The sequence below is a fragment of the Ornithodoros turicata genome, chromosome 10, assembly GCF_037126465.1.
Source record: "Ornithodoros turicata isolate Travis chromosome 10, ASM3712646v1, whole genome shotgun sequence".
Lineage (NCBI taxonomy): Eukaryota > Metazoa > Arthropoda > Arachnida > Ixodida > Argasidae > Ornithodoros > Ornithodoros turicata.
The window spans coordinates 10,688,546-10,706,139 of NC_088210.1; the positions used below are offsets into that span (position 1 = coordinate 10,688,546).

Here is a 17,594-nt window from a genome sequence, read left to right on the forward strand (position 1 = left end):
TTCGACGAGATCACATTTAGTCGGGAAGGGGGGGGGGGGGGGAGGGCGCTTTGCTGAGATCGCCGCCTTGTCGCGTCCGCTAATAGATTTATTTTTACCTCTCCTCATAAAAATGTGAGTTCCCCCCACCGACAGACGTCGTAAAAGCATCGTTATCGCCGCGCAATAAAATGGTGCTGGCAACGATAAACTATCCCCCACGCCCCCCCCCAGTGCAGTATGCGTGCAGCCGCCGGACCGTTTTTATGAGCAGCTGCTTTCAACGCTGTGAGAGTGCTGTGGCTTACACGCGGCTTGTTGTGAACTGTCCGATGTGTCTTTCCGGTAAGCGGACGCACTGCAACGCCACCTAGAGTAAACGAAGCCTGGTGTGACGCAGTCATTCAGAGTCCACCTATCGCGATCGTGTTTTCGGCGGCCGTTACTATGGGAACGAGCGCCTGTGTTGAAATTGTTTGCGGACGACATCGCGGCTCCACACAACGTTGCCTAGAAACGCAAGGCCCATTCGCTTAAACGACGTGACGTAGTCATTAAGGGTCCGCCAATCGCAGAGCGAGTTTTTGGCGGCCGTTACTATGGAGACGAGCCGCTGTCAGCCGCGTGAGCAGCCGCTGGTAGCCACCCGCGTTGAAATCGTCTGCGGCGATTGGCTGAAGCAGACGACATCGCGACTCTGCACAACGTTGGCCAGACGGGCAAAGCATAGTCGTCTAAACGAGTTACTAGTTACGTAGTCATTACGGGTCCGCCAATCGCGACCGTGCTTTGGGCGGCTGTTGCTATGGAAACGAGCCGCCATCAGCCGCATGGGCAGCCACCGGTAGCCACCTATTTGAGATCGTCTGCTGAGATTGGATGAAGCAGACGACATCCCGACATGTCCACGAAGCAGTGAGAGGAGACACAAAGCGGACTCTCTTTATCTAGGTGGCGTTGACGGTTGCCCGATCGTTCGGTCACGTTGAAAAGGGCGATATCCCTCTTCCTCGGTACCCGCAGATGGAGGCCTTCTCTCCTCGGCCCCATTATCTCGTCTGGAGGGTGTTAAAAGCGCGCATGATGAACGGTTGCGCCGTTTCCTCGCGGTGATTTGATCGCCGTAAGAGCGGTGATTAGGTGCTCCGAAGGAGGCAGCAACGCCGTCATTTTGCCGGGGGAACGGCGTTGGCTTTCCCTGCAATTTGGCTCGACCTGTGTCTGCCTGCTGTTATCCTTTTGTTTTGGTCGGCTTCTCGGACACACCTCCCTGAAGGGCAACTTCTCTCCCCCTCTCGTGTTACCACAATTTGGAGAGAGCGTTCCCTTCTCTCTCTCTGTGGCGGTCTTGCTTGGGAGGAAATACTTCTTGCTCTGCAAGTGTTTCTACCTGAAAACGGACTGGTCAAAACTGTTGAAAGTGCATGAGGTTCTTGAAGCAACGTCGGATGCAAGTGGGGTATGGATTGAAATAAAAAGGGCTGGAACTCACAAACCGATGAACACAACACATCCCTCAAGACAGATAAGAACACGAAGGTTTACCTTTTGATTGTCAGTCAAGTGTGCTAACTACACATGCTTGCTACCCTCTTTTCAAGGTCATTGTAAGGCTCGTGCTGTGTTTGTCCTACTATGTTTAATTGCCTCATCCAGCACAGCGTACGTCTTCATGTTTTCTTCTATTTGATCTAACCGTGATGGTGAATGAATTCAGGTTTGTTGTAGAATCTGTTTGTTGTGTCTGTGCTTCTGTGCCAAAGCATGCAGAAGAAAGGAACTGCTGACAGGTATAATCTGTGCCTTGGTCGCACCGTATGGAAACAGTCACATTCTCATGCTCGATTATAACCAGAATGCATCCAAAGCTGCACGATGCCTACAAGATCTGTAATTGAGATTTTGAAAGATGAAGTTATGCTTGATCTTGAATAGAATAAATAGATTAGTAAATTGCTGCTTTCGTGAGTCAGGTGTCACTGATGTAGTTACACAGATGTCTACAGGTGTACTTGTCAATTTTAACTAACAAAAGAAGAAAAAAAGAGTTAAGGGAAGAAAAACCAACAGAGAAAGAACTGCAAGCATTGCTGCCACATGTCCACAGCAGAGTGATGAACAAGTGCTGAATGTCGAGGCATCTATTACGTACATACTTGCGTCAGACTGGAATGAAAACTAGTGAAGTCGTGCTTCCCCTTGGTGACTGCCACCTGGTGAAGTGAAGAGAGCGTGCTCACACTCTCTTACCTGCAGTCCCATACACACACCTGGGTCTGTGTGCGTGCACCTGGTTGTGAGAGTCATAAACTTTATTTTGTCACAAACACCATGCAATAGGTTACGAAAATTTTTGGTTTCACGTAAAGGATACCCCCCTCCAAAAAAGTCAGGTTGTTTCAATCACAGTTCTGTCCTCAAAGTGGCCTAAATTAAATGATTAGGTCTGCTGAGTTTTTTTTTTTTTTCTCTTACTAAATTTCATGACTGAGCAATCACGGAGAGGTTCTTTGTACAGCTCGCATCAGAGTGAACTTGAATGCCATTCTGGCCTTCGTGTTTAGTACCCTCCTGGTGCTTAGTAGAAATAATGGTGGAGGGTGTTTGGGTCATCTCATTCCAGTTAGAGGGGGATGACCATCGTTATGAAGGCGTTGTTTGCTGCCAGGGGGGCTCTCTCTTGCGGCTTTGCAGGCTGGAGCGGAGCACAAGTTAGCATTGATGCGAGCTGTACCCGCATAATACTCTAAAGCTCTATAACTTCGTGACGGCAATTTTTTTTTTTTTTTGCGAACCAGGCACAGGGCACACATTCAAGGCCAGTATGTTTCACGAATTGTGGATGCCAAAATTCGTATCTTAATTGGCTAACTTCGCAGTGAGCCCAAGAGTTGCTAGTTAGCACGTTGCACATGTTCAGCAAACAGTGAAGGCAAGGCTTGCAATTCCTGCATAGTTTTCGAAGTGAAAAATCTGGCCAGACATTTTTGCATCTCCATAGACCTCCAAATTTTGCGATTCCAGAAATTCGCGAAACGTAAGGTCTCGTGAACAATAAGGGTTTTACGGCATTCCGTTTGTTTGCAGTAAATTTAAATTAATTTAATTTTAAATTTAATTTAATTTAATTTTAAATTTAATTTAATTTAATTTTAAATTTAGTTTAATTTAATTTTAAATTTAATTTAATTTAAATTCAAATTAAATTTAAATTTAAATAAGCATCGTGAAAAGCATCAAATGTGTAAAGTGTGTCGTAGCTACGATGATTTCTAACAGGAGCCATTTTGTCCTTTTCTCCAAGGGCGGCCGCCGAGCCTAAAGACGACCAGCAGTCCGGCTGCTCAGTGCGTGACCAACGCATGCTCTAGTCCAAGCAGCAGAGGGCCCCCATCACCCGTGGCAAATGGGCCCTCGTGGCCCCTGGAGCCACAGGCCCCCGCCGCCGTGGCCCTGACAGCCACGTCCAGCGCGCCCCCGATCACGACGAGCGCGCCATCTTCCCCTTCGGCCAGTGCCGCCGCCCTCGTGGTGAGCGGCTCGCAGCGCCCGGAGCCGCGGAGGCCCACCCCGGACCCCCCGCAGGTGCCTCCGCCCAGCACGCAGCCGAGCATAGTCTCGGAGCTGCTCTCCCAGCCCCCATTTCTACCGACGGACGCTCTAAACGGCAGCAATTCAAACTGTTCCATAGCGAGGGACTTTAGTCGGACTCAACCTATTTCCAGTAGTAGTGCAGACTTTGGTCGGACTCCAATATCCTCCGCTGGTGCGGACAGCAATCGAACTCCAATCCCCAGCAGTGCCCCCGTGGTGACTACAAGCAGCGGAGTGTCACTGCGCAACGGCAGTTTGTTCACAAACAGTTCGTCACCGTCTCCCCTGCTCGCCAGCCACCTGGTGCACACGACCAACTGTGGTAGCGCGGGCAGTTCCGTGTCCAAGCCCGTCACCCCGGCCGCGGGGGCCCCGGCGCCGGCGCCGCTCTTCCCCTTCTCCCTGAGCAGGGCGTCTCCTCCGCAGGGGTACCTGGCCACGTCTTCGTCGCAGACGACGCAGCCGACCACTCCGACGCCGAGCCTCGGGAGTTCGCATTCCAACAGCAGCCTCTCGAGCCTCAGCCAGCTGAGCCAGTCGCTGCAGGTGAAAGAAGGCGGGCGGAGCAGCTCCAGGAACAACACGCCCGCGTTGGGTTCCTTGGGCACAGCGACTACGCCATGCTGTGCTGCTGCCAGTTTTCCTGGGGGCACCACCAATAGTCTTACGAGCTTGGTGTTTTCCAAGCCCTGGGTCAGGTGAGCGGTGTATTCTTTCTTATAAGTACGCTGGTACCCTCTGAAGGCACTCCGGTGTTAACTGGGCCATGGGAGGAGAGTTTTTGTCCCACTTTCCCAGCGGAAGCACTAGATTTACTTGTTGGGGGTGTCTGGAAACGGGGGCAAATGGTGGTGGCCAGCATTTTTCTTGGGCTTAGACTGTGGTGGCATCACTCTCTTCATGCACAAACATCAGTTCCTCCTGGAACATTCTGGTAGATATTCTGGTAGATCTGGTAGACATCCTCCTTGAGATATGGCACAACATAGTCAGCGAGTCTTGTCTTGAATCCGTGGAATCATTATGTACTTGGTGGAACAAAACTCTGAACTGCTAGCATATTTTGTGCCATGGGGAGGGCCACTCACACCTTCCCCGTGACATCTTCACAGAGGACAACACACTAAAAGTTACTTAATGAAGCAATGAACGGAACAGACATTTCTGCAAACCTCCATAAAACCTCACAACTGAAAGCCCATTTTGCGTTCTTTTCATGAAACATAAGTCCACAGTTAACGTAGCCACACATCATGCAAGGATATACGTCGTACAACAATAGTTTTTACTCTTTGAACAATATGTTGGAAGAAGTTATTGTACGAAGCGATTGCTGGCTAAGGACACAGAACCCCTCGCGAGGCATCACGGAATCAAGCCTGGTCTTGTCTATAGATGTCGAAGTAGCATATATTTCATTATAAGTGTGCAGTTGGCACATTTTTTACCTTAAAGGAGCAGTGTGGTGACATAAAACCGGGCTCGAAACCCCGTCCCATTCGTCAATCTGTCCATCAGCAGCCACCATGCAAAATATTTCTGCTCTGCCACGGATTGTAACTGCGCAATCCAATTTACGAAAACTGCTGGAGAAAACAGCCGCGGACGACAGACCCGATCCTCGCATGATGAAAATAAAAATAAAAATTTGGCGGTCACCACAGTGCTCCTTTAAGATCAACCGAGCAACGTGTGCCTTGTGGGATGATGAAGTTAAAAAAGGCACTGTGATTAAATTAAAAAAAAAAAAATTGTGTTTGGGTATTTTATTATTCCTGCACCAGCCCCTTCGCAGAAATTTATAGGGTGGTTATCGCAGTTGTAGGGTGCGTTGGTGGTCATAAGGTGGTTATAGGTGGAGGCGTGCACGGATAACGTTGACAGTATCAGCATCTGCACCCGCACGGATATCGAGCACATCCGCAGTCATTGTATCGTGGGGAAAAAAATCCACATGATGGAAATGTTATTTCACAAACATTTTCACTTCTCAGCATGTAAGCCACTCAGATTTAAGGTGTCGTCCACACTTGTTGAAAAAAATGAATAAAGCGTGACACGCTTCGGCATCATTTTGGAGAATTCTTAAGAAGCACGCGATACCAGACACCTCTGCAGAACAGAATACAGTGTATATGACAGTAAAATCCTTGTGTATATGCATTCATTTTTTGTTAACGATGTAGATTTGGGGGAGGGGGGGAGTTACTGCAATGTATACCTAGGGCCTGACTTTTTAGGGTTAAACCCGTATCCGCCCGATATTTACCCCCCGAACGAAATCTGTAAAATTCGGGTTTAACCCGAATCTACCCGAAAAAAACCCGGTCGCGTGGCACACTCGTAAGCGTGCATTAAAATAAAGTTTGATAACATTGCTAAACATTAGTTCCATGATAAGACAAATTTTTATTGAACAAAAAAAAAATCACCCGAATACACCAGAATTTCTGACGACAGAATATGCCGTAACGGGATTTAACCCGAATACACCCGAATTTTCAAATGAAAAATATCACCCGATATTTACCCCCCGAATTTGGCCAAAAATAAAACCCGAAAAAGTTAGGCCCTATGTATACCACACTCTCTTCAGCGCGTACGCTCAATTATGGGTCCACCTAGTGGATGTATACACACAGACACACTAGTGCTTATTTGCAGATAAAATGCAGATACCGTAGATCTATCCGCGCCACGTCGGATTTCGAAACGTCGCATTTTCATCTGCAAACCAGGATGTAGCACGGGTCCGCGGACATAACCCCCGCGCACCTCTAGTTATAGGCTGGTTATAGGTAGGGCCTGACTTTTTCGGGTTTTATTTTTTGCCAAATTCGGGGGGTAAATATCGGGTGATATTTTTCATTCGAAAATTCGGGTGTATTCGGGTTAAATCCCGTTACGGCATATTCTGTCGTCAGGAATTCGGGTGTATTCGGGTGATTTTTTTTTGTTTAATAAAAATTTGTCTTAACGTGGAACTAATGTTATCAAACTTTATTTTAATGCACGCTTACGAGTGTGCCACGCGTCCCGGATGTTTTCGGGTAGATTCGGGTTAAACCCGAATTTTACAGATTTCGTTCCGGGGGGTAAATATCGGGCGGATACAGGTTTAACCCTAAAAAATCAGGCCCTAGTTATAGGGGGGTTGGGTAGGAAATGTACAAACCGTACCTGACAGTATGTCACCACTTCTTTTTGCAGCCCCAGTGCCAACAGCTACGTTGCCAGTGCCAACGGTCCCCACCTTACCCCTCCTGTCCATCATAGGCCTACTCCACCACCACCTCTTCCCACCTCCCTACCTAGCAACCACCCTTTCTCCTCCCATCCGCAGCTTCATCCAATGTTTGCTCCTCCCCCCATGCCTCCTCCAGCACCATCCTTGGCCTCACCAAACATTGGTCTTTCCTCTGGGCCTGCAGGATTCGTTGCGGAGACGCCACTTTTACCAAGCAAGTATCACTTTCGTGGTATGGATTTGCATTACAATATCATATATTACGATATATATATTGCTCGTTTCACTAAGACAAGCAGAACTGAAACATATATAAGCATTAGACTGTCGCGTTCTTTGCCATGTGCACGTAGATAATGGACCCTCAAATTACCAGTCCCACCGCTTGAATTACCATTTGCGTGTCTCTTACAGACATTTTTAACTTTTTTTTTTCAGCCAATTACCGAAGCATTAAAGAATGTATCTTACAATGCAATGGGGTAAAACTGATGGGCTATTCCTGTTTTTGCAAAAAGAAAACGAAAGAAGAACCCATGAGGTTCACTTGCCAAACCTTGGAGATGAATTGGGAAAATTCAATTTGATAAAAGTGCTTAGAAGTCACTGCAAAATCTCTGCCCCGAGATAAATATCACTGATCCCATAGTGCTCAGAGAAGTAGATTTTCTAATAATTTTTTGTTTTTACGTTCGGTGAAACACCCTATATATGCATGTATATAAAAAAGACCACCAACATTTCAGCAAACAAAGTTGGGGTGCCCTTTTTTGTGCAAGTAAATACTGTAGTCAGAAGGTGTACCACAGTACTACGCACACTACCACAGCCGTGATATTGCGTCATGACTGCACCCGTTGTGCTGTTTTGGTGGTCATATGCACTGCTCTGTAGTGCAGAAATGTAGCGTTATTTTTCACTGCAAAACTGCGAAATTGTTGTGCAGGGCAGTCGTGAAGTGGTATGCAGTGGGTACGACAAGTATTTGTTGAACAGATTATGATAAGCTTTTAGGGTCTTCTTTCTTTAGGGTTTCATACTGTGAGCTTTGAAAACACTTTTCATTGATGCTCACTTGCCTTTTTTTTTTTTTCCAGACCGGGACCTGTTACGAGAACTAGATACGCGGTTTCTTGCTTCGCAAGATAGGTCTATAAATATTCCTCCTCCGCCCTACATGCGGACAGAACTTCATCAGCATCATCATCAACATCAGCACATGCATCAGCACAGTCCATTCCTTCCTCCCTCTCTCGGAGGTTCCTTAGTTCCCCCTGGGGCCCAGCACATAGTAAGCCAAGCTTTATGTAACTTGTGCATGCAAGGGACTACCAAGGTACATATGTCTTTCTGACAGTTCTTGCATGCGGTGTTTTGCTGTATGTTCAATTTCCATCACCCGATGGAGTGCCGACTCTGCACAGAGTTTTGAGATGCTTCATTTTTGTACTTTTTACCATTTCAATATCTTGAACTCTACTGAGAGAAGGCAAAACCTCAGGCCAATTCTTTGCTGTAATTTTGTTGAAAATCTGTGTGCCTCACTGGAAATGATCAAAGTTGCTTACACTTTTTGCTTGATACGTGCTTTAAAGGGGCACTAAGATGCAAAAACAAGTTCACTTCAAATTATGTTGCACGCTGTCTTAATTTCTTACTTGTTATCATAATGCATGTATCATATGCATATCAATGTGTCATATGCAGCGCATATACGGAACACTACGATTGGACCGGTTCCAAATCCACGAGCCCACGATAGGTATTCACGCGCTTCCCCCGCTGTCTGATTGGATGCCGCCAATCCTTGCCTCCTGGGGATACCATTCGTTGCTGCCAAATACGGCTCTGTTTCCATTGGCGTTTTTCTCCTAAACGGTAGTGCTGTGTGAACTAATTTTTAGGGGTGTGCGAATATTCGAATTCTCGAATTCGAATCGAATATCAAACGCTCGAACTATTCGATTCGCGAATCGAATATCCAATATTCGATTTTTCGAATATTCGACTATTCCACGAATATGAGCGACACAACCCGAAAGTGGGCTTCACCTGATGCTTCCGTGCATGAGGTGAAGCCTCCTTTACGAAATTGCCCTTGCTGCAGGACCAACACAGGTCGGACGGTGTTTAGTTTACGATAACGTTATCCAAAGTTAGTTTTGTAGACATCGTCTGTAGAAGGGGCGGCGCCCCTCCCACAAGCAGTTTAGCGGTGCCGACGAGGGACTTTGATTTGATGTCTGTGAGGTTACCTTTAAAAAGTTAGGACTCTCGAATAATGACTACAAGAAGGGTGTCTTAAAGATGTCCTTTACATCTAAAACTTCAGTAATGCAACTTCCTAGGACGAGTGCAAAGAAACTAAAAGGTGTTCATGGCTAAGCTGAGGCAGGATGCCAATTCGTTTGTTTCACAAATGGCCTGTGGTTGTCTGAAACAATTACAGCCTCATCCGTATAACATGCTACTGCCTGACAAAATTTTGAAATGAAGGTAACCACTCCAGTAAGTGTAGGAAACACTCTCATGTAAAATTAGAGAGTAGGGGCTTTAAACAGAAGAATTGCATGTCTCTCTTGTGACAGTTAATGCCAGAAAAATTACACTAAAGCCATGGGCTACAAAATGGAAACTTTTAGTGCGAAAGTCAAATGTTGTAAATTTTGCACAAAATATTCGATATTCGATTTGGTATTCGGAATTTTTTCCCTAATTTGTTTCTATATTTGATTCGACTTAAAATATTCGGATTTGCACACCCCTACTAATTTTGCTTGCACTCTACTAATTGAAACACAGACTTTCATTTGAGAGCAAGTTGTTTTTGCATTTTAGTGCCTCTTTAAGTAATGTGAAGGGAAACTGAGGGCAAGATGTAGTGAGTGGTTGCAGTAATGTTAATGCAGATTTGAGGAACTTGCTTGCACTTACCAGTCTTTGGGGCAAAATTTTAGTTTGCTATTTTGACTGTACCTGTCGCAGTTTGCCTAAAGCTAAATGGCATTCTTTTTTGCAGTACGACAAATTCCATCCGAAGCTGGACTCACCTTTCTACCCCAGAAACGCGGTACGTCGGCGTAGATCGGCATTATATATGTAGGGCCTGACTTTTTTGGGTTTTATTTTTGGCAAAATTCGGGGGGTAAATATCGGGAGATATTTTTCATTCGAAAATTCGGGTGTATTCGGGTTAAATCCCGTTATGGCATATTCTGTCGTCAGGAATTCGGGTGTATTCGGGTGATTTTTTTTTGTTTAATAAAAATTTGTCTTAACACGGAACTAATGTTTAGCAATGTTATCAAACTTTATTTTAATGCACGCTTACGAGCGTGCCACGCTACCCGGATGTTTTCGGGTAGATTCGGGTTAAACCCGAATTTTACAGATTTCGTTCGGGGGGTAAATATCGGGCGGATGCGGGTTTAACCCTAAAAAGTCAGGCCCTATATACATGTGGATAGATGGGCCATCATGTATTTTGTATGTGAAAATAAGCAACGTGTTGATGTCTTCTTTTCTAGCTGGGCCTACCAGGCTATACCGGTCTTTCTCCATTGCTAAATCCTGGAGTGTCCAACGCAACCCCGTTTGTTGCTCCCGGGCACTTAGCTGCATTTCAGCCAAAGGTACAGTATGTTTGAACCAACCTTTTGTCTTCACCCATGAATAGTCACCAGCAGACACGGCCAGCAGAGTTAACAAAACTACAGGTTTTCCCGGCGATTTTAATCCAAGTGCCAGCTAAATTAATCTACGTGCCATGCAAACTTTATGGGGGCGTGGATTAATTTAGCTGGCACTCGGATTAAAATCGCCGGGAAAACCTGTAGAGCTGTGCAAATACAGTTGAACCTCGCAATAACGAACGTTGACTTAACGAAATCCTCCGTTTTTAAATTTTTTTAAAATTCCGTGTTAGCACCGCAGTTGCTTCAATTGTGGCTATGAGTGGCGTACAGACGTGGACAGGTGGAGAGAGGACAGCAGGAAGGAGTGGGGGACAGGGGGGGGTTAGTATGCGTCCTGGGCCGACAACCCTCTGTTTAACGAAGAATTCCCGTCGCTCGTACATAGGGCCTGACTTTTTAGGGTTAAACCCGTATCCGCCCTATATTTACCCCCCCCCCCCCCCCCCGAACGAAATTTGTAAAATTCGGGTTTAACCCGAATCTACCCGAAAACATCCGGGTCGCCTGGCACACTCGTAAGCGGGCATTAAAATAAAGTTTGATAACATTGCTAAACATTAGTTCCATGTTAAGACAAATTTTTATTAAACAAAAAAAAAAAAATCACCCGAATACAGTGGGCTCCCGTTAAGCCGAACTCGCTTAAGCCGAATTTCCGGTTATGCCGAACAAGTTACGGACATTTGTTTGTTTTCCCATAGACGCCATGTAAAAAAAATCCGCTTAACACGAACAGACACCGCGGGCACTTCGGATAACCCAAACTTTTCCGGCGCCCGCGGCGCCTGTAAACGGGCTTCGCCGCACGCACGGAAGCGAGGAAGGCACGTGATTCTGTGCACACGGCACCTTTGGGGCTCAGCTTCCACCACACCCGCCACGCAGAAACACTCTGTGGTCGTTTGGGGCTCAGTCTTGATCTGCACATAGCGATCATTATAGCTATTTTTCAAAATTTGCGCGCTCATTCCGTCACGCGCATTGGCCGTCAACCGGGGAGCACGAGCGTTTAGCAAGCAAGTGCACCATAACATGAAACCCAAACTTTGTGGTGTCTTTTGATGTGCAGGCATTCGGAATACGTTGACATGCGCACGTGCGATTGCGCAATTCGCGTGCAGTCTCCGGGGGAACTGCCATTCGCGTGCTATTAGGGCCCATTCTATCCGCGTGCGCAGCAGTGGGCAACCAGCGGCTTAATAACGCTTCAGTAGGTGGCCAAACTGGCAGGAAGTAAGCTATTGTATGCTGCCATGTTGCCAATATGCCGTTTCACAATTGCTACTCTGGCTTTGACATTTTCTATGACACTTTTGTGTCCTTCTGTTAAGATGAACTTCTGATAAGACGAACAAATTTCCGCGGTCCCCTCGTGTTCGTCTTAACGGGAGTTCACTGTACACCCGAATTCCTGACGACAGAATAGTGCCGTAACGGGATTTAACCCGAATACACCCGAATTTTCGAACGAAAAATCTCACCCGATATTTGCCCCCCCGAATTTGGCCAAAAATAAAACCCGAAAAAGTCAGGCCCTACTCATACATGCCAGTGTATTTTCGCGCTAGATTTAACGAAATACATTCGTTTGGTCGCCTCTGTTTAACGAAGATCTCTGGGCGACGAAAGCTTTCTGGCACATGTCTTTCCCCCTCACCACGAAGAAGAAGAAGAGGAGGAGAAACCTTCCCCTCTCCGTTGTCCTCACGCGAGCTTTCGTTAGTTACTGCGGTTGTCAGGTGCTGTAGGCACTCCGTAAAAGGAGCGGCAGGCATGTGCGACGCCGCCGCGGTAATTTTCGGTACGCCGACGCCGTTTCGAAACCGGCGCACGGGCCTCTTCCCGCCTGTTTTCGCACACGAACACGCGTACTGCTGGCCACTTTGGAAGTCTGATTTGCTTTCGTTGATGCCGATGACAGTGGGTTGCAGTTTCGTGCCATTTATTAGTTGTTTTTGTTCGCGCCGATGACGCCGACGATGGTGAAATGGGCATAACAACTGCCGCAAGTCAAAGTTCCATCAGCGCAAACGTCCACGTGATGTGTACCCATTTCTCGTTCTTTTCGGTATTCAACGGTGTTGTACCCCCGTTCTTTGTGGAATTGTGCGTCATGAGTGCAGGTAGTGCAGCCAAATCGAAGGGACCCCTAATTCTACTATTGCCCTTTTTTTTTTATTGTGCTTCTGCAATTTCTTGTTGGGGCACAGAAACATCCTGCTGAGACATGTTTTTTTTTTTTACTTGCAGATGAATCCACTTGTAAAGAACAAGACAATGGTAAGCATTCAGACATTGTAACATGTATTTTTGAGTTTTTATGTAACAAGGTGGGGAGTTCAAATTCTAGTTCGAATGCCGCATGAAGTAGGGGAACGTGTGCCACACTGAGGCATGGGGCAGAGTGTTACATTGCCGATATCTACCCCATTCGGGAACCTTAGAAAAGCAAAACTGTAACTGCGTCCGTCGAGCGGTACGACATAGTCATCGGTTCATGCTACAAATGGTGGAGTCAGGGAGGCATGTGGTACAAACGTCAGGGAGGCAAAGCGTATTGGCGGACGTATTTGGACGAGGAAAAAATATTGAGATTAATTTCTTTGTGACATACAGTCAACCCTCGATATATGAACCTTCGATTTATGAACTCCCTCGTTTTATGAACACGAGCACGAGGAACCAAACTTTTTACATGCATTTTCTCCTCGTTTAATGAACCTCGATATTCGAATAATGAACGGAATTTCTGGGAACCAACTAGGAGTTGTCCAGCGTTTTTGCCCTCAATTTATGAACGGATCATTCTCAGGTCAACAGAAACCTTCAAAGGGATTACTCCGCGTGGTCTTGTGAATAACGCCTGAATGGACAAAACTTTTTCCAGGTATTTCACCCTCGGTTCTTAACCCCTGGAAATACGAACAACAAAGGGTTTCCCGGGGTCACACAAGGGGCGAGCAAGTGTTCCTGACCTCAATTCATTAATAAAGTGGCCGCTGTCACCCGGAGATTAATAAACGGAGGTTAAAAATCCCGGAGGAAATCTGAGACCACTCGAGTGCGAATGTGCTGACATCTCTTCTTTCTAAGATTGACACAGCGCAAGGCATGGTCCAAAGCAAAACTAAAACAATTTAGTATTGCATAACAAACAGAGTGTGAATGCGATAACAGCAGAAGGCATAGTTGAAAGCGAAATTACACAGTATATTGCATTATAAACATAATCCCAAATCGCAAATACTGTTTGTTTGCTCGATAGTACTCACTTAACGGAATTTTCGATTTATGAATCCCTCGATTTATATACAATATTTCGGGAAACCGAGGTGGTTCACAAATTGAGGGTTGACTGTACAACAACAATAGTGACTTGAATCCCACACGTTATGACTGTAGTAGATGAAAGCGGAATCACTCAGAATTAAAATCAAAAGACCGGCATGCCGTTCACTCAGGCTCGGAAAAGTGGGCGTTTCGCAAATTGCGCGGAAACGTTTGTTACGGTGTTCGAACGACGCAAAATTTTAGTGTGGCGGCCGTATAGGTGCTCGGTAGAACGGTAATTTTATGGGTTCCATGTTTTTCTCGAACATCGGGAGGTAAAATCCAGGTGTGGTTTCAGGAGCTGTGAAACGGGTAAAATCAGGTGGTACAGTAGAATCTCGGTGATACGAGTCTCTCGGGTTCGTGGAAAATATTTGTACATCCAAAATTTGTACGATCAGAAATTAAGCGTGTGAGCGCACTAAAGTGCAGGAAATGGTACACTTGCTATGCGTTTCCTCTCTACTCAAAATTAGAGTACTTAGTTTCAATCTTTTAATGTTATCTCTCCTGCGATATCGTCCCGTGGATGCGCATAAAAACCGGCACATGCGGTGTGCTCTGATATGGATTGAAGGTTCCGTAGCCGAGTCACAGAAGGCATTGTTTCCGGCGCCGGCACAGGAGAATACCGTCTTACTTGTTACGGGATATCACTATCTGAAAGTCCCAGTTGCGGTGCTTCCACCACCATCGTCAACACCAGCGTTGACAAGGCAAAATGTCTCGCCTGTTTGTATCATCCACCGAGGCTTTGCGTTTGCAAAGACACTTTCACGGACCAAAGTTCGATGAGTAATTGTTTACTTTTGATGCGTGGGGGTCCTCCCTCTAAACCAATGAGACGAGTTTATGCTGAGCACCTCCCTCCCCGCTCATTCGTAGAAGGAGGAGGAGCATGACTGGGGCGCATGCTCCATGGGGGGACGACATCTGTCACCTCCTTGGCTCATTCATATCAGGGATCGGAACTGGAACTGAACCCGAACCGAAAACCGGAAAAAAAACTTTATTTTCTGACGAACCCGAACCGAACCGAACCAGAACAATTTTTTTGCTTGTCCCAAATCGAACCGGAACTGAACCGAAAAAAAATTCATATGGTTACTGGTTCGGGAATTGGTTCAGAGGTGAAATAATTGTACTACTGAGCGACCTTTTTTCTTGACTCACCTGAAATGGTTATCTCGCACCTTTCTCAAGCGTAAGCACGCTTTCATGTAGCAAAATTACTGCCCATGAACCGGTTAAACCGGGACCGAAAAAGTAACGGTTCCAATCCCTGTAAATGTCCCGACCGCTGACCAATTTTTTTTGTCTGTGTACGTGCGGAGGGGGGGGGGGGTTCTCCCTCAGCCAAACCCGAACCCGCACCGAACTGATATACCTGAACCAGTTCAAGCTGATAATTTCGGTTCAGTGGAGCTAAACCTCGAACCGAACCAATATGCCTGAACCCGAACCCGAAACCGGACCGAAAAAAATACCGGTTCCGATCCCTGATTTCATGTCATCCGAACTGTACTACTTGGGAAAAGAATTCGTATCATCCGTGATCGTATCATCGAGGTTCTACCGTACTTGCGATCCTGTCCCGTTGACGAAAGTGCGTGTCACGAACGTTGGTTCTTTCCTTGCAGAAATCCGGTCGTTGGTGCGCGATGCATGTACGAATTGCTTGGGAGATATATAATCACCAACAAAAGCAGCAGGTGGACGGACACAAGCCAGGTGGCATGGGTGGTGTGGCACCCCCTACTCTTCCTGGCAAGAACGACCTCCTGCGGCCACCAAACCACCTTTATTCTTCTCTACCGAGGCCCCACGATCTTAGTCCCTTCCCGTCGGCGCTTCTCGGTGCAGCAGGAGGTAAGGCGCAGCAATTGCCTCTACACCATGCTACATTTTTTTTTTTTTGTGGAATCGGTGTGTATCTTCACGTCCAATGCTGTAAGACGCTTTAATTTCGCTGCCTCAATTTTGGGATAATCGGGTACAGTCAAACTCCTTTATAGCGAACACCTTTTTAACGAAAATACCACTACAGCAAATTTTTTTGCGGTCCCGCCGGAGCCCTAAAGGTCCAATAATGGACATCCTTTTTAACGAAAATACCTTTACTGTGAATTTTTTTTTTTTGCTGTCCCCTGAGTTTCGTTGTAAAGGAGTTTGACTGTACATATCCGCAGCGACTAAATTTAGCGAATTCGGTACGATAAAGTTGGCTTAATCCGTGATAACTCTGGCGTTGCCCGTAGCACATATAAATGTGACATTGCGAATGCTTGTGCTGTAAAGGAGTTCAAATCCTTACTAGTAACCTGCACAACCAGTGGTGAATATAAAGTTTGCTGTCCTTGCATATTTTTCAAAGTGTCAAGTCCTCCTGGACAGTTTTGTATACCATTAAGATTTGCAAAGTTTCAAAGTGCCAAATTTGCGAATAATTAGGGTCTTACAGTATTTTGGAACCGCTTGATGCTTTATACACTTTCGAGCTTGTGTTCGCCTGATTTTTGGCTGTTTGGCTGCCTCGACACTCAAAGAGCCGCCACAAATGATGCGTTTGAGACGTAATTATTTCGGGACAGTTTTGGCGCTGGCCACAGTGACACAGCACATGTGCAGAAGCTTGCATGTAGGCAGTGGAGGAGGAGCGTTGTGGAGCCTGCTCAGCTGCACCCCTTTCAAATGCATTCTGCCAGTGGACTTTGCAATACAGACAATGTCAGTATTGTCCTCAATGTGAAGTGAGGAAGACATGATGGTGGCTGTCATCCTGGACATTGATGTGACAGCAATACACATTCATTATCATAACGTTGATATTTACCACTTCTGTAGCATAACCTCAGGTGCATCAATGCTGTATACAACTACATTGTCTTTGGTGGTGTACAAAGAACAGCAAATTGGCACTTCTGGAACTATTACGCTGCTGTGTGAATGGTAGAAAGCTGGCAGAAGCATGTTAATGTCACGAGGGAGCCTTCTTGTCAACCACAGCAATAGCTGCACCTTCATGATTGCACCTGAAAACTAGGGGTGTGCGAATCCGAATATTTGAAGTCGAATCGAATATTGAATCGAGTGGGGAAAAAAATGCCGAATCGAATATCGAATAGTCATACAAAGTCTACAATACATGCTTTTTGCATAAACAGTTTGCAATTTCTAGCCCATTTCTTCAGTGCAATTTTTCTGGCATTAACTGTCACAAGAGAGACACGCAATTTTTCTGTGGGGAGCCCCTACCCTTTACTGTTACAGGATAGTGTTTCCTGCTTTTCAGATGAGTACTTACTGGGGTAATTGCCTTGATTTCAAAATTTCGTGTCAGCCAGTGTCATGTTACACAGATGGGGCTGCAATAGTTTCTGAACATTCATGGGTCAGTTGTGAAACAAACAAATTGGCGTCCTGCCTCAGCTTTGCCGTGAATGTCCTCCAGCTTATTTGCTGAGGAATTTTACATTGCTGAAATGCATTATTTAGGAGCCTTAACTTTTTAAAGGGAACCTTCCACAGATCATATTGAAATCACCCGCCGGCACTGCCACAGTGCATGTGGGAGGGTCACCGCCCCGTCCTCAGGCGAAGTATATACACAATAAACTTGGGCTGACGTTATCTTAAGCTAAATAATCCACCTTTGTTGGTGCTGCAGCACTGGCAATTTTGTAAAGCAGGCTTCACCTCATGCAGGGAGGCATTAGGTGAAGCCCACTTTCGGGGGAGGTGTCGTTCGT

General features: G+C 46.1%; 1 protein-coding gene across 4 annotated transcripts in view; it reads left to right on the top strand.

Moving 5' to 3' along the window:
- Positions 1 to 17,594, top strand: part of LOC135370263 (autism susceptibility gene 2 protein-like) — a 215,622-nt gene that overhangs the window by 188,183 nt on the left and 9,845 nt on the right. For 3 of the 4 annotated variants that reach the window (XM_064603971.1, XM_064603972.1, XM_064603975.1), the window contains 7 exons: positions 3,284 to 4,271; positions 6,784 to 7,052; positions 7,918 to 8,111; positions 9,840 to 9,890; positions 10,348 to 10,452; positions 12,766 to 12,795; positions 15,486 to 15,714. In XM_064603971.1, coding sequence (XP_064460041.1) covers positions 3,284 to 4,271; positions 6,784 to 7,052; positions 7,918 to 8,111; positions 9,840 to 9,890; positions 10,348 to 10,452; positions 12,766 to 12,795; positions 15,486 to 15,714 — 1,866 coding nt within the window. The remainder of the gene's footprint in view (positions 1 to 3,283; positions 4,272 to 6,783; positions 7,053 to 7,917; positions 8,112 to 9,839; positions 9,891 to 10,347; positions 10,453 to 12,765; positions 12,796 to 15,485; positions 15,715 to 17,594) is intronic. The other variant, XM_064603973.1, reaches the window with a different exon arrangement.